Genomic DNA, 20,523 nt, shown 5'->3' with positions numbered 1-20,523 from the left:
AAATATATGTGAAAAACCAAGCTTCTTTAAGTCTAGGGGTAAAAAGTTACAGTCTTACGATGATGAGTAAAGTTCAGTTCAGTTCTGTTCGTGGTATTGAGTGGAGTAGTGATGGAGGGGGAGAGAGAGAGAGATTTGAGTCTTCAGGTGAGCTGACGCCATCGATCTTCCCGTTGTCCTCCGAAGTCCTTTAAAAGTCACCGACTGTGACCACAACAAAGGGGACCGGTTTTCTATGGTGGAGCTATCACCCAGGCGAGGGTGGACACATGGGCAACTCCCCACCAGTCAACCCTTTTCCTTTTCACTGCAAGAGTCACTGATCGATCTGCCTGATCGATCCTCCAAAAACCCACTTTTTCTGCAGGCACACAAAGCTCATTCAGTGTCCAAAAACATGTGTCTGAGGTCTGTGTCATCTGACCTCCTATTTTTCTCATCGTACTGGATATCATAACTCCTCCTTCCTCTCTCTGTGTAAGAAATGCCAGCAGGCGATGTCCTTGAGGAAAGTATAAACAACCTGTGAGCAGTCTTCGTCTCTCTCTCTCTCTCTCTCTCTCCCCCCCTCTCTCTCTCTCTCTTTTAACACCAGTTGTTGGTGTTAAATAACTCTCTCTCTCTCTCTCTTTTCCAAGGCACAGTTCATACGGGTAATTCAGGACCCCCGTCACACTAGAGATAACGGGGTTAGGAATACTGTTGTTCTTTCTTGTGAGCTGGAAGAGAGATTTTCGCGGTCTTTTTGGCCGAGGAGAGATGAGGAGAGAAGACGTGAATGGAAAGATTTGGTAGACCACCAGATGGGGTGGACTTGGAGCGAGGATCCGAAGGGCAGCGACGATCGGAGGAGGTCGATGGTGGACAATCGATTTATCAGTGAGCTCCAACTTTGTGCAACAGACTGTTAATAAGATTGGGTCCTTCTTTTTTTGTTTCTTTACTAACCATATAGTCAAAGTAAGAATTATAAAGCTTAATCGTTTAATCGCATATTGCATATTGTTCGTTATTTCGGGGTACTGGTTTGTAACAGGGGACACATCGCGCAGCATCTACCCAAACGAGATTTCTTAAGTTTCGCCGGACAAGGCGTCATCACCCCCTATGTTAAGCAGCTAGCCAAAGCGGGAGTTACACACATAACCCTCAGAGTTTTGAAAACATTCTCCATCAGCATCGAGGATAGTGAATGCTCGAACTCAGTCCTTCCATGGAGAGCAACGCCTGACCTGCACCCTGCGACCATTTCATAAGAGAAAAAAATCTGTCAGCCCTTAACAAATCATATTCACTTGGTTATGGATCGGACAAATTAAACGATCTGACCACTGAATATCTTCAAGTTACATCGATGTATTTCTAAGAGATATCAAGAGTACAATTGCTAAGTTCCTACTCCTGTTTCCACATCTGTTGATATTTGGTAGGGTAGTGATGGGGAAACATTTTGCTAGCTTAATTATAGGCTGTTTTTTATTGGCCGAAAAATTTTTCACAATGTCATTGTTCTTGTAGCTACACAGATAAATTCTTCCTCTTTTAAAGATAGAATAGTCAATTCAGCTCTGTCAGCACGACTGTCACGTAATAATTCACTCGCTGATTTTACTTTCCGTTCATTTGCCTTTATCCACTTTCTCGGGTATATTGACAGTCACAAACAAAAGGGTTATTCTGCAGATCGAGTCAATGGAAGAAAGAGATCACAAATTATTAAGGGTTCCATTAAGTATATTAGACAACTGATAATTGGCAAGATTCAGCTTCTTCAACTTCGATAATTCTTCAAAAATTTTATTGTCCAACGTCCTGATATTGTTTCCTTGCAGCTGAAGATCACTCAATTGTTTAAGGCCACTGAAAGCTTTCTTTCCAATAGTTGAGATCTGGTTCTTGCTCAGTAGAAGTTTAGGCAGTATAGACAGTTTACTGAACACATTATCAGGAAGAGTGAGAAGTTTGTTTTAAGTCAAGGAAAGTTCAATGAGTTTTGAAGTGAATTCAAATACATTAGCAGGAAGACTGGAGATCAAGTTAGAGTCCAGTTTCAAGCGAGTTATTTTTGACAAATCATTCAAAATCCCTTCAGAAAGTTCAAATAGGAGATGTGAGATACTATTTCATATTTACCACCCTCTAGTCTTTTGGTAATATTCCTATGCAAGTGAGGATGCAAAGATCATCACCAGAGGTGCAGCAATATCTTTTCTCACTGCCTATAGTAACCTAGAGTACACACCATTTGACCCTGGGGACTTACCTATTATGTGTTGAAATGCCAGATGTTGTTGTCTGTTCTGTTGTTAATTCAGTTGTACAGGGAGTAGACAATTCTGTAGTCAAACCAGCTGTCAAAATTTCTGGTTTCGTGGTCTGTTCTGTTAGTTCAGTTGTACTGGGGGTAGGTAACTCTGTATTCAAACTAGGTGTTAAAATTTCTGGTGTGGTTGTCTGTTCTGTTAGTTCAGTTGTACTGGGAGTAGATAACTCTGTAGTCAAACGAGGTGTTGAAACTTCTGGTGTGGTAGACTGTTCTGTTAGTTCAGTTGTACTGGGAGTAGATAATACTGTAGCCGTAATCTGTGTTGAAATGCCAGATCTGGATGTCTGTTCTGTTGTACTGGGAGTAGATAACACCGTGGTCACATAGGAATTGAAGTTTCTGGTGTGAAAATTCCTTCGGTTGTAAAGGTTTTCACTGTAGTTAATAATGCAGTCATCAAAGTTGAAACTTATGGAATAGTAGTTAGTGCTGTTGTAATTAAACAGACAAATACTTCCTCTTTTAAAGATAGAATAGTCAATCCAGCTCTATCAACAGGACTGTCACATAACAATTTACTCACTGATTTTACTTTCCTTTCATTTGCCTTTATCCACTTTCTCAGGTATATTAATTGACAGTCACAAACAAAGGGGTTATTCTGCAGGTCAAGTCCACGGAAAGAAAGCGATCGCAAATTATTAAAGGTTCCATTAGGTATATTAGACAACTGATTATGGGCAAAATTCAACTTTTTCAACATAGATAATTCTTCAAAAATTTCATTGTCCAACATCCTGATATTGTTTTCTTGCAGCTGAAGATCACTCAATTGTTTAAGGCCACTGAAAGCTTTCTTTCCAATAGTTGAGATCTGGTTCTTGCTCAGTAGAAGTTTACGCAGTATAGACAGTTTACGGAACACATTATCAGGAAGAGTGAGAAGTTTGTTTTCAGTCAAGGAAAGTTCAATGAGTTTTGAAGTGAATTCAAATACATTAGCAGGAAGACTGGAGATCATGTTAAAGTCCAGTTTCAAGCGAGATAATTTTGTCAAATTGTTCAAAATCCCCTCAGGAAGTTCTGTGATGGAGTTGGAGTCCAAAAACAACTTTTCTAACATAATAAGTTTAGAAAAAATGTCAGGTGGGAGATGTGAAATATTATTCCAACTCAAAGAAAGCTCAATCAGTTCTGAGAGATGGTCAAAAATACCTGTTGTGAGATTAGCAATCTGATTATTGCGAAGTCGAAGAACTTTGAGTTTTCTAACGTTATCAAATATGCGTGGAGGAAGATTCTTTATCTCATTTCCTCCCATATGCAATTTTTGAAGCTGTGAAAGTTTGTCAAATATTCCACTTGAAATCTCATGTAAGCTATTGTCAAACAAACGTAGTTCCTCTAATTTCAGAAGTTTATCAAATAATCCCTTTTCTAGATTCTTAATATCATTTCTTATCAGGAAGAGATTCTTCAGTTCTGGAAGGTTGTCAAAAATCCCAACGTTCAATATTTCCAGTGGGCTACCATCTACCTCAAGATGAGTGAGATTACTGAGAGCATCCAGGGCCCCAATTTCTATTGTCGATATTAAATTATTCATAAAATCAATCCTTGTCACTAATGCAGGATAATTCCTGAAGGCTCCAGATCTTAATGTGCTAATATTAGTATTCATTACATGTATTTCAGTTACATTGGAAGGTACATCCACTGGCATTTCTTTCATAGATCCTTTGTTACAGACCAAGATTTGTTTTTGGAACTCGCAATCATAGGAGCAAGTCGCAAAAGTGCACAGAGTCAGAATAGCCAAAAAACATTTGGAAATCATCTTCCTGTGAAGTGAAAAGATAAGCATGTTTAGAAAATAAGTACTTCATATTTATGGAGTGGACTGCTATTAGAAATTAATGTCTGTATTTAATTTTATATCAGTTTCTTAAATAATAATATAGATTAAATATCTTCAGACTCTAGGGACATTTCCTCTTTTATCCCTCATCAGTCCTGTTATCACTGTTCTTCACGTATGTCTATGATGCCTTGTTGGTATCTTGAATCATGCTCACTGAGGCCTTCAAATGTCCCCTTATCATTGTCCTAAGTCCCTTCTTAAGTACCTTCCTGGCCACCTTATAACTCCTAGGAGCCCTGTCTGATCTATACTTCCTAAAACTTAAGTATGTTTCTTTCTTCCTCTTCACTAGATGTTCCATATCTCTTGTCAACCATGGTTCCTTCACCATAACATCATTTCCCTGTCTCAGTAGGACAAACCTATCCTGAACCTTGCACGAGAACCCTGTAAAAGGAACAATAAATTAGCAACAATTTTCCATTAGGGCAGTTGTCAATCATTAGATTTGTGCTGTAGGAGGGGGGATTGGGAGTCAAAAACCAAAAAAATCCAGTCATGTTCACTCTGGCTCGGCAGGAAATCCCAGTTAGTCCCCTTTCCAGAGCTCTCTCTGTAAAATTGAATTCTTTTAACCTCCGAAATATCATCCATTTCCCTGTTGTGCAATATGATTGAATCTTCATTCATTCCTCCCTCTGACTCCACGTCGCAGATCCCAACTACTCAATGCACACTGACACTTTTCCTCATGTCAGCTTAGTTCTTATGCCATTCAGCTTTTTCATTCAGATTCTTGACCGTTGTCGTGATTTGAGTAAATTCTCTCTGTCCTTTCTGTCCAGAATTTGTATAATTTTAAATTTTACTATGGATTGCTCAACCTTCGCTGTTCTATGAAGAATGAATGCAACTTCTCCACTGCACACAAAGCAACTAGCATCCTTCCTCACTGGAACAAATCCAGTACATTTTGTATTATATATTATATATTACGAGTAAATCTCATTGTAGGTGAATCTCGCTGTGATTATAAGGCCAAGAAAGCATCTAATTAGAGGAACAGCTGCAGGTGATGGTGATCCCTCATCTCTACTGCCCATTTTGAGGCTTTGAAAGGTGTTATCAGAGTATTCCAGGCAGGTAACGGTGGGGAATTTGGAGATGGTACGCACCGAAACCACTCAATGCTGGTTGTACAGAATGACCCTTTAGAGTGCTAAATGAAGGCAAGAGTGAGCTGATTTGTCCAGGATGCTCTTGAATTGTTTGTAGCTGCTTCAGACGTGTGGGGAGTGTTTAAAGATGAATTTCACAGAGTACAGGAAAGGTGTGTTCCTGTTAGAAGGAAGGACAGGGATAGTAAGATAACAGATCCTTCAATGTCCAGAGAGGAAATGTACGTAAAGCTTTAGAAGTTAGGATGAAACGAAGAGCACATGAGGAGTTTAAAGAAGCCAGAAAAGAACCAAAGAAGGGAATAAGGAAAGCAGGAGGGGTCATGAAAAGACATGACTTGTTTGTAGCTGTACTCTTCCAGACAGGTGAAGACTCCTCCACTCCTGACTTGTGGCAGTAGTTTATGAAAAGAGTTTGGATCATCATAAGGTGAGTTATTCACTGTTGGCTACAAAGTCATGCTGTACAACTAGGAAATGAATGAATTCTCCTAGCCACTGGTAGACAAATTTATTTAACCCATCTGCCAACAGAGAACCTCACTTTTGGACTGTAAATCTTTTTTAAAACCATCTTCCTTCCCCTAGATCTAAGATTTCTGGTCAAACAAAGCAATGACTAATAAATAATTTTTCACAACTATTTCATAAGTGGAAAAATATCTCTATGTGTCGGCACTAACAAATCTATTGAATGGATTCATAAACTGCATAAAACTATGTTTAAAATTTAAAATAATTGGAGAGCTTTTCCAACTTATCAATCCTCATCATTGATGCAGGATAATTCTTAAAGGCTCCAGATCTTAATGTGCTAATATTAGTATTCATTACATGTATTTCAGTTACATTGGAAGGTACATTCACTGGCATTTCTTTCATTGATCCTTTGTTACAGACCAAGATTTCTCTTTGGAACTCGCAATCACAAGAGCAAGTCACAAAAGTGCACAGAGTCAGAATACCCCAAAAACATTTGGAAATCATCTTCCTGTGAAGTAAAAAAGACAATAAGTATGTTTAGAAAATAAATACTTCATATTTATGGAATGGACAGCTATTAGAATATAAAGTCATTATTTAATTTTATATCAGTTTTTAAATAATAATACAGATTAAATTTCTTGCCATCTCTGAAGTTTCTCAAAAATTTACCAGGAAAATGTATTCCCAATAACAATTCAATTGAAAAAGGTCGTACTCTAATCTCATGAAATGTGGCTTTCTTCAAATTGTTTGTATAAAACGTAAAATGCATTGTGCTTCAGCTTTAAAGAACAGAGAACAGTATAGCCCAGTAGGCCCTAAGACTTATGAAATTGTGTTGATTTTTTCACTTAATCCAAGATTGATATATCCCTTCCTTCCCACATTGCCTTCCATTTTTATTACATCCATGTGTCTATTAAATGTCCTTAATGTATCTGCCTCTACCATCATGTGGCAACACATTCCACAAACACAGTGCAAAAACCTAATTCTGGCATCACCCCCCCCCCAATACTTTCCTGCAATCACCTTAAATTTATGCCCCCTTGTATACAGTGATTTCCACCCTGGAAAAAAGTCTCCGGCTATCCACTCTATGTTTCTTCTCATCTTGTTCAACTCTATCAAACACTTCTCATTCTCCTTTGTTCCAAAGAGAAAAAACCTAGCTCTCTCAAACTACCTTCATAAGACATGCTGTCTAGCCCTGGCAGCATCCTGGTAAACCTGACCCTACTCCCACCACCACTTTCCTCCAAACATATTAAAAATATGCCCTCTTGTATTAGCCATTTCTACCCTGTGAAAAAGTTGCTAGCTGTCCATATAGCTATGCTTGTTATCATTTTATAAACCCTCTATCAAATCATCTCTCTGTCTCCTTTGCTCCAAGGAGAAATACTTCAGTTCACTCAACTTATCCTAATAAAACATTCTCTCTAATTAAGGCATCATTCTGGTAAATCACTTCTGCACCCTCTCTAAATCTTCCAATAATGAGGAACCCAAACTGAACACAATACACCATTTATATAGCACAGCAACATAGCCCTACGGTTCTTGAATTCTACCCATCGATGATTGAAGGCCAACACACCATATAAGTTCTCAACAACTATATCAACGTATGTGGCAATTTTTAAGCCATCTACGTGTGTCGTTCTCAAGATCCCTCTGTTTCTCCACACTACCAAAAACTCTGCCATTTACCCTGTACTCAATGCTTGACTTTCCAAAGTGTATCAATCATTCCTCACTTTTTTCAGTTTGAACTTCTCAACCCAATTCTGCGACCTATCAATGTCACTTTGTAAACTACAACAACCCTCTGCACTATCTAAAACACCACCAACCGTTGTATCATCTGTAAATTTACTAATCACCCTTCCACTTTCTCATCCAAGTCATTTACAAAAATCACAAAAAGTCGAGGTCCCAGAACTGATCCCCGTGGAGCACCACTCACCTCCAACCTCATGGCAGAATATGCTCCATCTGCTACCATCCACTGCTTTCTCCAGGCAAGAAGATTCTAAATCCACATAGCCTTGAGCTCATGCCTTCCAATGTTCTGAATGAGCCTACCATCAGGAACCTTGTCAAGCATCATACTGAAATCCATAAACACCATACCCACTTTGTTTCGTGACTTCCTCAAAGAATTTGATCAGGCTCGAGAGGCACAAGCTGGCCCTTACAAAGCCATGTTGGCAGACCCTAACCAACCTATGCTTCTCCAACTGCTCCTAAACTCTGTCTCAGGGTATCCTCTCCAATAGTTTGCCTACACTGACGTAAGACCTACAGGTCCATAATTTCAAGGATTATCCCTATGACCTTTCTTGAAAAAAGGACTCATTTTTACCACTCTCTAGTCTTTTGGTACTATTCCTTGCAAGTGAGGATGCAAGCATCATCACCAGAGGTGTAGCAATATCTTCTCTCACTTCCTATATTAAACTAATGTACACACTGTTTGAGCCTGGGGACTTACCTATTATGTGTTGAAATGCCAGACGATGTTGTCTGGTTAATTTAGTTGTACTGGGAGTAGATAACACTGTAGTCACAATAGGAATTGAATTTCCTGGTCTGACGATTCCTTCTGATATAAAGGTATTCATGGCATTTAATAATGTAGTCATCAAAGTTGAAACTTATGGAATAGTAGTTAGTGCTGTTGTAATTAAACAGACAAATTCTTCCTCTTTTAAAGATAGAATAGTCAATCCAGCTCTATCAACAGGACTGTCACATAACAATTTATTCACTGATTTTACTTTCCTTTCATTTGCCTTTATCCACTTTCTCAGGTATATTAATTGACAGTCACAAACAAAGGGGTTATTCTGCAGGTCAAGTTCACGGGAAGAAAGTGATCGCAAATTATTAAAGGTTCCATTAGGTATATTAGACAACTGATGATGGGCAAAATTCAGCTTTTTCAACATGGATAATTCTTCAAAAATTTCATTGTCCAACATCCTGATATTGTTTCCTTGCAGCTGAAGACCACTCAATTGTTTAAGGCCACTGAAAGCTTTCTTTCCAATAGTTGGGATCTGGTTCTTGCTCAGTAGAAGGTTACGCAGTATAGACAGTTTACTGAACACATTATCAGGAAGAGTGAGAAGTTTGTTTTCAGTCAAGGAAAGTTCAATGAGTTTTGAAGTGAATTCAAATACATTAGCAGGAAGACTGGAGATCATGTTAGAGTCCAGTTTCAAGTGAGATAATTTTGTCAATTTGTTCAAAATTCCCTCAGGAAGTTCTGTGATGGAGTTTGACTCTAAAAACAACTTTTCTAACATAATAAGTTTAGAAAAAATGTCAGGTGGGAGATGTGAAATATTATTCCAACTCAAAGAAAGCTCAATCAGTTCTGAGAGATGGTCAAAAATACCTGTTGTAAGATTAGCAATCTGATTATTGCGAAGAACTTTGAGTTTTCTAACGTTATCAAATATTTGTGGAGGAAGATTCTTTAGCTCATTTCCTCCTATATGCAATTTTTGAAGCTGTGAAAGTTTGTCAAATATTCCACTTGAAATCTCACGTAAGCTATTGTCAAACAAACGTAGTTCCTCTAATTTCAGAAGTTTATCAAATAATCCCTTTTCTAGATTCTTAATATCATTTCTTATCAGGAAGAGATTCTTCAGTTCTGGAAGGTTGTCAAAAATCCCAACATTCAATATTTCCAGTGGGCTACCATCTACCTCAAGATGAGTGAGATTACTGAGAGCATCCAGGGCCCCAATTTCTATTGTCGATATTAAACTATTCATAAAATCAATCCTCATCACTGATGCAGGATAATTCTTAAAGGCTCCAGATCTTAATGTGCTAATATTAGTATTCATTACATGTATTTCAGTTACATTGGAAGGTACATCCACTGGCATTTCTTTCATATATCCTTTGTTACAGACCAAGATTTGTTTTTGGAACTCGCAATCATAAGAGCAAGTCGCAAAAGTGCACAGAGTCAGAATAGCCAAAAAACATTTGGAAATCATCTTCCTGTGAAGTGAAAAGATAAGCATGTTTAGAAAATAAGTACTTCATATTTATGGAGTGGACTGCTATTAGAAATTAATGTCTGTATTTAATTTTATATCAGTTTCTTGAATAATAATACAGATTAAATTTCTTCAGACTCTAGACATATTTCCTCTTTTTTTCCCTCATCAGTCCTGTTATCAGAAGTCCTACCTTCTTCATGTATGTGTATCATACCTTGTTGGTTTCTTTAATCATTGTTCTAAGTCCCTTCTTAAGTACCTTCCTGACCACCTTATAACTCCCCAGAGCCCTGTCTGAACTATGCTTCCTAAACCTTAAGTATGTTTCTTTCTTCCTCTTCACTAGATGTTCCATATCTCTTGTCAACCATGGTTCCTTCACCATACCATCATTTAGCAACAATTGTCCGTTAGGGCAGTTGTCAGTCATTAGATTTGTGCTGTTGGAGGGGGGGGATTGAGAGTCAAAAAACAAAAAAAATCCAGTCATGTTCACTCTGGCTCTGCAGGCAATTCCAGTTAGCCCCCTTTCCAGAATTCTCTCTGTAGAATTGAATTCTTTTAACCTCCAAACAGTCATCCATTTCCCTGTGGTGCAATATGATTGAATCTCCATTCATTCCTCCCTCTGACTCCACATCGCAGATCCCAACTACTCAATGCACACTGACGCTTTTCCTCATGTCAGTTTTGGTTCTTCTGCCATTCAGCTTTTTCTTTCAGATTCTTGACTGTCCTCCTGATTTGAGTAAATTCTCATTGTCCTTTCTATCCAGAATTTGTATAATTTTAGATATTACTATAAAATGCTGAAGCCTCTCTGTTCTATGAAGAATGAATACAACTTCTCCACTGCACACAATGCAACTAGCATCATTCCTCACTGGAATCATTCCAGTACGTTTTATATTATGAGTATATCTCATTGTAGGTGAATCTCATTGTTAGTATCCGGCCAAGAAAGTGTCTAATTCAAGGAAGGTGATGGTGATCCCTCATCTCTGCTGCTCTTGTTGAAGATTTGAAAGGTGTTATCAGAGTATTCCAGGCAGATAACGATGGAGATTTTGGAGATGGTATGCACGGAAATCACTGTGTGCTCTGTGTAGAGAATGACTCTTTAGAGTGCTGAATGAAGGCAGGAGATGGCTGCTTTGTCCACGATGCTCATGAATTTTTTTGTAGCAGTACCTATTCAGACTGCTGAAGACTATTCCACTCTTGACTTTTGGCAGTTGTTTATCCTAAGAGTCTAGGGCATCATAAGGTGAGTCGGAAACAAGGTTCAAGCAAAACATAAAGGCATTTTTTTAATCTACACATTTTTAATTCAGTATTTGCATATGATGAATCCTCAAAAGACTTAAAGTAACAATTTGTATATTAGTGAACTATAACCCGAAGAAAGGAATTTAAGCAGCCTTGTCACAATTTACTTTGCACACCTGTGAAAGGCACAACTCCTCTGCTTTTGAAAACTCTTGATAAGGTTGTTTACCTCATTACTGAGTTTCCTACTATACTTCATTTGATAAGCACTATAGCAACTAAAGGCCTTGTCAAAACATGTTAGTGAAATGATTGGTCAGAACATGGGCGTCAAAGCTAATATGAGGGCACTTCAATATTTCATATTTATCCGACTCAGATGAACAAAATGTATTAACTCTTCACCTATTACCTAATGCTCCATCTGTCTAAGCAGCCTGGTTTTCCAAGGCGCAGACCTGGGCGATGAATATGGAGATCCTGGGCTGCCCAGACTTCAAGATCCCCCTCTCAGCCTTGCAGATGTGGTCCAAAGGAATGCGAAGCAGCACATTTGGCATCAGCTTGGCTGCAGGAGCTGCCAGGAGGTGACGTGATACGTCATCCAACTGCCTTAGGGGCTCCACTCTGGATTTGTGTAGGGTTTACTCCTTAGCCTTCTCTTCTCCCGAAGATACCCACAAGGCAGTGGGATCCGTAACCCTGGATAGGGGCCCATACCGGGTACTGTCAGCCGGAGCCAGCTGTGCCCGGGACTCGTGCAAGGCAGGGTCGTCACGCCCTGTAGTAGTGACATATGGAGCCACTACCCACTACCTTTAACTCTTCACAACTCTTTTATTAACTCTTCTTCACCCTGACTTAGAAACTGCTCTAAGTTCAAGTTTAATTGTTATTCAGCCATTCATGAATACCTATGAATACAACCAAACAAGACAGCATTACTCTGGGGCCAAGGTACAAAACACAGTACCAACACTCACACATAGCACAAAACACATAACTATTATAAGTGTAACGTCCTGGGAAAGGTTTCCCACTAATGTAATGGTTTCTCTGTAGCACAGTGTTTGGGTTATGACTAGAGATAATGGGAGGTTCGGAATGTGTGCTGGCCAATGAGAGAAATGTTTTTTCTTTCTTGTGTGCACGAACAAAGGTTTCGCAGTCTTTTTTTTGGCAGAAGACGGAGAGAGAAGGTGCCAGAATGGGGGAAGCCGTAGACTGCAGGATGGAGTGGACTTGGAATAGGGTTGGGAGTTGATGCCTGGTGGATATCAATGGAGAATGAACAGATGGAAAAACTGTGAGCTCCAACGTTGCACATTAGACTGTTTCTTGAGAATGGGCTCTTTTTCTATTTTGTTTTCTTTACTAACTCTATAGTCAAATTAAGAATGATAAAGCTCAATCGTTTAATTGCATATTGTGTACTGTTTGTTATTTCGTGGTACTGATTTGTAACAGGGGAACACATCACACAGCATCCACCCAAACAAGATTTCTTAAGTTTGGCCGGGCCGCCTGCTGTCTTCCTCTAGATTAAGCCACTAGCCGAACCTGAGGGCTCACCGGGATTGATTTCATTGGATGCTGTGTGATTACCCTGAGCATTGAACCAGTGGGGTAGAGATTCGTACTCCGGAGGAATTGTTAATTCACCGGTTAACGACTGTTAAAGTTGCGATTGCACGGTGGAGGTTTGATAAAATGGTGGGCGTGGCTCTCGTTTTAATGCAGAAAGGCGCTGACGTAGCAGAGTTTCCACAAGCCGAGTTTCCCATAACTGGGAGCGGAGATTACAAGGACAGGGTCCTATCGTTTCTGAGGAGTGAGGGGAAGGAGTGGTCAGATTTGGAATGTCTAATTAGTTCCCGACCCCAGGGAAGAGTGAGAATTCTGAGGTAGTATCCGCCCTTACCTCTCTGGCGAATGAATGGAAAAATGCCCTAGTCCAAAGCCCCAGCTATGGCAGGCTCCACCTATTCTCTGGAATAATGCCCACCCCTAAAGGGAGAAGGAATATGAAACTTGGGCGGAGCAGACCTCTCAGTTGTGAGATGAGTGGCAGTGCTCTGATGATGTAAAGCGACAGAGATTTGTTTGGAGTTTGAGTGGGCGGGCTGCTGATGTTGTGAGAGCCATCAGGTTGAGGTATCCCGTAGCGACAGGGTACAGTCCTAGGTAGTCGTCCCCTGCGGTGAAGTGACCACGAATAGCCTGCCACAGGGAGCGGCAGAGGAGATTGTGGCAGAGTTGAGAACTGAGATGTCTTGGCTGTTATTAGTGGGTGTGACCCCCCCCCCACCCATATGATGGAGCTGATGGGGGAGGGGGGTCCGGATCCTTTAAGGGGACGAACAATGCAGAGGGCTGCTACCAGCCAGCGTCCTGTGAGAAGGAGAGTGAGCCCCCAGGTACCTAAGCAGAGAGAGTCATTGGAAAAACTTAGAGGAGACCCAGTGAAGGAATGGTCTGGTGTCTCTGAAGGAACCCATTCCCAGCGATGTACCAAGGAACCCCCCGAAAGCAAAGGACCGTATTCTTGAAGGCTTAGTGGGGCCATGCTCCACTGTATCACTATGGATAGAGGATTTTTATGCTACCAGTTCGCAGGTCATGTTGCTGTACCATTCATTTTACAACTGGGGTATCTGAAGCATTTACCATTGACAACATTTAGTGCACTGCAGATCTGGGGTATCAGTGCTGGTGATCATTCATACAGTAGTTATTTGTCTGTGAAGTTGAAGTTCTCAGAGGTCGATGTGGGAGTGTCTGAGGTCCTTGATACATTAGTGCTGATTTGTCCGGACCCCACTGAGAAGGGCGGCGTTTCAATCCTGGTGGGGACCAACTCTCCTCTGGTGAGGGGGCACATGGGAGCTGCAAAGAGAAGGCCGGTGAGAGCTTTCTGGGGACATTGTCTGTGCACCCGGGGTTTCGGGCTGCTTTTGAGGAAGTGTGTGGCTGCATTGGGCCAGATACCGACTTTAGACAAGGGACTGTGTGGTTCACCCAGTCGAAGACAATGGTGGTACAGCCCGGATGGGGACCCCCAAATTTCCCAGGGTGCCTAAGGGTGAGACCATCTTAGTGAAGACCACGAGGGGGAGTCCGCATTTCCGGCTGGGGTACTGGTGAGGTCTGAATTGCAGAAGCCCTCGGTTGTACAGGTGAACAGGATGGCAGTGATTATCAGGAACACTACGAAGATGGAGGTCACCTTCAAGCGGGGGATACCCCTGGCGCATTTGTTCCCAGTTACAGTAATGTCTAGTGTCCTGTGAGACAAACTGGGGAGAAACTATTGGAAAAGGGGAGAAAGTTGACCGCTGAGTCATTCAACTTCGGGGACCCCCAGTTCCTGCAGGTTGGAAGAGGAGATTGGTAGAGAAGATGTTGAAGCTGGAAGGTGTCTTTTCCACTGACAAGTTTGATGTGGGTTGTTCCAAGACCGCTCAGCATATTATCCGGGTGACTGAAGATACCCCGTTCAGGGAAAGGTCACGGCGACTGGCCCCTGCAGAGGTGGAAGAAGTTCGGCAGCACTTGTGTAAGTTGAAGGAAGCTGGGATCATCACCGAGTCCTGAAGCCCCTATGCATCCCCAGTAGTAGCGGCCAGAAAGAAGAATGGGAAGGTACGGATGAGTGTGAACTGTAGGACTCTGAACAGGCGTACTGTCCTGACCAGCATGTGGTCTCGAGGATCGAAGACACGCTGGCCTCTCTGAGTGGTGCAAAGTGGCTTAGTGTGCTGGACGTGAGGACTGGATATTACCAGATCCTCATGAGTGAGGCTGACAAAGAGAAGGCTGCATTTATATGTCCCCTGGGATTCTTCCAGTTCGAAAGACGCCCCAGGACATATCGAGAGCCCCTGCAACCTTCCAATGGGTCATGGAGAATACGGTGGAGGATATGAACTTGCTTGAGGTATTGGTATATCTGGATGACCTCATAGTATTTGGATCCACCTTGGAAGAACATGAAGCGAAGCTGCTGAAAGTGCTGGGCCGCCTGAAAGCTGAAGGGTTAAAACTTACCCTGGACAAGTGCCAGTTCTGCAAGACACTATGTTAGTCACATAGTCTCACAGATGGAGTAGCTACAGATCCAGCTAAGATCAAGGCGGCGACCACCTGGCCAAGGCCCCAGACTGTGAGCACTCTGCGCTCGTTCTTCAGTTTCTGTGGTTACTATTGGAGGTTCATGAAAGGCTGCGTGAAAATGAGTCACCCATTGAATCGGCTTCTGTGCGGTTACTCTCCCTTGGGGAAGAAAAGGAAGGGGAAAAAAGGACAGGAGGTTGGAGAGTATCTTAACCCATCAGAGCCCTTTGGACCGAGATGGGATGCAAAATGTGAAGAGGCCTTCAGTCGCAAAGGAGCTGCTGACCCAGGAGCTGGTGCTGGCTTTTGCAGACCCCCGATTGGCGAATGTACTGCATATGGATGTCAGCCGAGAGGGTTTGGGGGGCATCCTGTATCAGGATCAGGACATCGGGTTGAGACCTGTTGCATTTGTCAGCCAGAGTCTGTTGCCCTCCGAGAAAAACTATCCCATGCACAAATTGAAGTTTCTGGTGTTGAAATGGGCTGTGGTGAATAAGCTGAGTGACTACCTCTATGGTGCCAAGTTTGAGGTGAAGACGGTCAACAAACCCCTCAGGTATATCCTGACCTCATCAAAATTGGATGCCACAGGCCATAGGTGTTTGGTGGCATTGTCTGTCTGTGATTTTAGCCTGAAGTACCGGCCGGGGAGCCGGAACATTAATGTGGATGCTTTGTCCCGATATGCGCATGAGGGGCTGGACAGGGACGAGGAGTGGGGGAGCGTTCCTGCCCTGGGGGTGAAGTTTGCCCTTACGGTGAAGGCAGAGGCAAAGGAGGGGCAGGATCGAGTGCTGGATCAATTGGGAGCTTCTGATAATGCCATTCCACCTTTTTTCTGTAACCTGGCTGCTCTGAAGACAAATCAATTGCTTGAATTGAGTTCTGAGGAAGTGGCAGCTGCTCAGCGAGATGACCCGGGCATCAGTACCATTTGGTCAGCAGTCGAGAAGAGAGACATGGCTCAGGTGGAGAAGATGAAACACACCACAGTGCCCCCATTACTGAGAGAAATGCTCAGATTGGAGTTGAAGAGCCAGATCCTATACCGGGTCACATCGCCTCCAGACCGGTCCCAGCATTCCCAGCTGGTTCTGCCGGAGAAGTATCGGAGGATTATGTTGAAATCACTTCATGATGATTCTGGACATTTGGGGGTTGAAAAGACCTATGGATTGCTCAGAGACTGGTTTTCCTGGCCCCGAATGAAGTCAGAGGTCGAAGAATACTGCAAGTCATGCAATCGCTGCATACGGCAGAAGACACTGCCTATGTGGGCAGCTCCCTTGTCCCACTTGCAGAGTGTGGGGCCCCTGGACCTGGTGTGTATGGATTTCCTGTCAATAGAACCTGACGTCAGCAGCACGACGAATGTCTTAGTTATCACGAATCACTACACCAGATATGCTCAGGCTTTCCCTACCAAGGACCAGAGGGCGTCCACGGTGGCCAAAGTGTTATGGGAGAAGCATTTAGTTTATTATGGCCTCCCAAGGTGGATACATAGTCATCAGGGATGGGATTTCGAAAGCAGGCTCATCCATGAGTTACTGGGCATGCTCGGAGTCAATAAGTCGAGAACCACTCCCTATCATCCGTAGGGTGATCCTCAGCCCAAGAGGTTTAACTGGATATTCCTAGACATGCTCAGGACCTTGGAGATCAACAATAAGAGCAGGCGGAGTCAAAATATTGGACATCTGGGCCACAGTTACAACTTACCTGAAATGAAGCTACAGGGTACTCACCATACTATCTGATGTTTGGGCACAAGGCGAGGTTGCACATTGACCCTTGTTTTGGGATTGATAAGGGCGACTTACCACCGAAGACTTAACTGAAGTATATGTCTGATATGAGAAGGGAGCTGAAAAGGGCTTATGAATTAGCTGAGGTCGCGGCTGCCAAGCAGAATCAAGGAAATAGAGAAGGTATGATCAAAAGGTGAGGTCCTCCCAACTCCTGCCAGGAGACCGTCCTCATAAGGAATTTGGGCTATCTGGGAAGTATAAGTTGGCTGACTGCTGGGCGGCTACCCCCTATGTGGTGGAGAGTCAGATGCCAAACTCACCAGTTTTCCGGGTGAAACAAGAGGATGGGAATGGGCCTGTCAAGATTCTCCATCGGAACCACCTTCTGCCTCTGGGACAAGAGGTGCAGGTAGACCCAGAGCCCGACCTGGAGCCTACACCTAGTAAGAGGACTCTGCAGAGACACGGGGCAACCTGCAGGGCCAACAGCCGGAGAGGTTACTGGGCATGCTTGGAGTCGAGAAGTCGAGAACCACTCCCTATCATCTGTAGGGTGATCCCCAACCCAAGAGGTTTAATTGGCCTCCTCCCCTGAGAGGGATACTGATTCGGAAGATGAGGACCTGGATGTGGGTATATGCTGCCTTTCAGTAACTCCCTTTTGATTGAGGAAGAGACTCCCGGTCCTTCTCCCACTGAGTCAGGTGAAATTGGGGGATCTATCTGTGGACAGCCTGGGTTGCTGCGGGACCCTGCAAGGGATGAAGTAGGGCTTAGCCAAGGGACAGAGGGGTCCGAGTTGCAGGTGGGCGCAAGTGATAGGCCAGGGGAGGCCTCGCCAGGTAGACCAGAAGTATCACCAGTAGTGTCGGAACCTGAAGAGTTGGGTGAGGGGGAACGGAGGTCTCAGAAAATTAGGAGACCACCGGGTAGGCTGGCCTATGTAGCACTGGGGGAACAGAGTGTGGCCCCAACCGCTTTGGGAAGCTATGTCACTGCCTTTTACACCTGGGTTGGGCTTTGTGCTTTGCAGGAAGGGTTGGCAAATTATCTCAAAGTCATGAAGACATGACTAATTTTAGTGGGGGGAGAGTGTAACGACCTGGGAAAGGTTTCTCTGCTAATGTAATGGTTTCTCCTTAGCGCACTGTTTAGGATATGACTAGAGATAATGGGGCCTTTGGAATGTGCGCTGGCCAATGAGGGGGGAGGTTTTTCTTTCTTGTGTGCCTGAGCGAAGGTTTTGCGGTCTCTTGTTCAGCAGAAGATGGAGAGAGAAGATGCCAGAAAGGGGAAGTTATAGACTGCAGCACAGAGTGGGCTTGGAATGGTCAGGAGTCAACGCCCGAGGAGAAATCGATGGAGAATGAACAGAGCGGAAAACCGTGAGCTCCAACATTGCGCATTGGACTGTTTCATGAAAATGGGCCCTTTTTCTTTTTCGTTTTCTTTACTAACCCTATAGTCAAATTATGAATTATAAAGCTCAATCGTTTAATTGCATATTGTGTACTGTTTGTTATTTCGTGGTACTGATTTGTAACAAGGGAACACATCACACAGCATCCACCCAAACAAGATTTCTTAAGCTTTGCCGGGCCGGAGGCCGTCTTCCCCTAGATTAAGCGCTAGCCGAACCGGAGGGTTACATAAAATAGGAAGATACAGCCACTCAATGATAGAGTCCAAACTCAAGCCATCTTCTGCCAGGCAAATTCTGTGATGGCGGTGGGGGAGAGGGGGGGCAGCATCGACTCCAGCCTGGATGCAGTGCCACATCACCTCTTGTGGAGTGTACCATCTCCGATGCCTCTCTCCTGGTGGCTGTAAACCGGCGACACCAAGGCCTGAGGCCTAGTCCTCACACATACAAGATAGCATTCTGCTGCTGAACTCTAGCATGAGCAGCCAGGAAGTTCTATTAGTACACTTACACCTCCTAGAATCACAACAATTCTTCTGGTGATGAGATTCCCACCATGCAGTTGGGAATACAGTTCCATTATTTAAATCTAACGAGATCAATCTAACCCTTCCTTCTGTGTAGTTCACCACGTACCTCTCTATGTGTTTCTTAAATGCCCGACTGAGCACTCCATGCATCCACCACTTTCTGTGTAAAGGACTTCTGACATCCCACCTATACTTCCCTCCCATCACCTTAAATCACACCTAGTATTAGTCATTTCCACCCTGGGAAAATGTCTCTGGCTATCCACTCTATGTCTTTCATCATCTTGTACATCTCTCAATGTATCTTCATAAGACATGGCCTTTAGACCCAACAGCATCCTGGTAAATTCACTCTGCATCCTCCCTAAAACTTCAACATCTTGCTCTTGTTTCCACAACTGTTGATACTTGGGAGGGCAGAGATGGGAAACATTTTGCTAGCTTCATTTCTTCTTGGCAGAAACATTTTAATATAAATTCTTCAGGATAACCGTGGACTACATGCCACAACTTAAACCCTGAAATGTTTGCATGCATGATGCTCACGGTTAAACATGCCCTCTTGTGAGCAGCAGAATCCTGGTAAATCTCTTCTGAACCCTTTCTAAAGCTTCTATATCCCTCCTACGATGAGGTGACCAGAACTGAACACAATATTCCAAGTGTGGTCCACTAGGATTCTTTAGAGCTACAACATTACCATGTGGCTTTTGAACTAATTCCCCAATTAATAAAGGCCAACACACCTTCTTAACCACCCTATCAACTTGCGCAGCAACTTTGAGGGATCTATGAACGTGGACACCAAATCCTTCTATTCCTCCATACTGCCAAGAATTCTGCCAGTATACCTGTACAATATTCTGCCATCAAATTTGACCTTCTAAAATGAATCACTTCATACTTTACCAGGTTGAACTCCATCTGTGACTTCTCAGGTCAGCACTACATCCTGTCTATGTGCTACTGCCACAGGTCTAGATTCGAAAGACCTCCACCTAATCAGAAATCTGTACTGGGAACAAACTGCTGCTGTAAGAATAGATGGACAAGTGAGTCAGTTTACGAAAATCAAGAGAGGTGTTAGACAAGTGTGTGTTTTGTCCCCTGATTTATTTAATGTGTACAGTGAAACAATATTACAAAAAATAAGAGACATCTTGAGAATCAAAGTTGGTGGTAAAAACATCAATAATTTCAGATATGCAGATGACACTGTGTTAATTGCAAGTACGGAGGAATAACTACAAAACTTAATTGATATAGTTGTTGAAGAAAATGCAAAAATGGGTCTATCTACCAATTGCAAAAAGACAATGTATGGTGATATCCAAAATGAAGGAAAATTCTATCTGCAGGCTGAGAATAAATGGGGAAAAGATAAAACAAGTACAGAACTTTTGCTACTTAGGAAGCTGGGTGATATTTAAATGGCAGGTGCAACATAGACATCAAAAGAAGAATAGGGATGGCAAAAGACACCTTTACGAGAATGAAGAGTATACTGACCAATACTAAACTAGACATGACAACCCGCCTCAGGGTGCTGAAATGTTACGTTTATCCAGTTATGTTATATGGTTCAGAATGTTAGACAATATCTAGTAACATGAGG

The 20,523-nt window shown here is 42.7% G+C and overlaps 2 protein-coding genes across 2 annotated transcripts in view; both read right to left on the bottom strand.

The window, feature by feature from the left end:
- The window catches only part of LOC140197018 (uncharacterized), a 33,908-nt gene extending 29,690 nt beyond the window's left edge, over positions 1–4,218 (bottom strand). Inside the window, exons 1-2 of the mRNA XM_072256953.1 lie at positions 2,746–4,218; positions 2,264–2,701 (exon numbers count right to left, since the gene is read on the bottom strand). Coding sequence (XP_072113054.1) covers positions 2,264–2,701; positions 2,746–4,130 — 1,823 coding nt within the window. The 5' untranslated portion in view covers positions 4,131–4,218. The remainder of the gene's footprint in view (positions 1–2,263; positions 2,702–2,745) is intronic.
- A 5,511-nt stretch (positions 4,219–9,729) lies between these two features.
- Positions 9,730–20,523, bottom strand: part of tmem44 (transmembrane protein 44) — a 79,318-nt gene continuing 68,524 nt past the window's right edge. The window contains exon 13 of the transcript XR_011885671.1: positions 9,730–9,817. The gene's annotated coding sequence lies outside the window, so the exon portion shown is untranslated. The remainder of the gene's footprint in view (positions 9,818–20,523) is intronic.

The sequence above is a fragment of the Mobula birostris genome, chromosome 4 (assembly GCF_030028105.1).
Source record: "Mobula birostris isolate sMobBir1 chromosome 4, sMobBir1.hap1, whole genome shotgun sequence".
NCBI lineage: Eukaryota > Metazoa > Chordata > Chondrichthyes > Myliobatiformes > Myliobatidae > Mobula > Mobula birostris.
The sequence above is the reverse complement of the archived record's forward strand: the minus strand, read 5'-3'. Positions and strand labels throughout refer to the sequence as shown.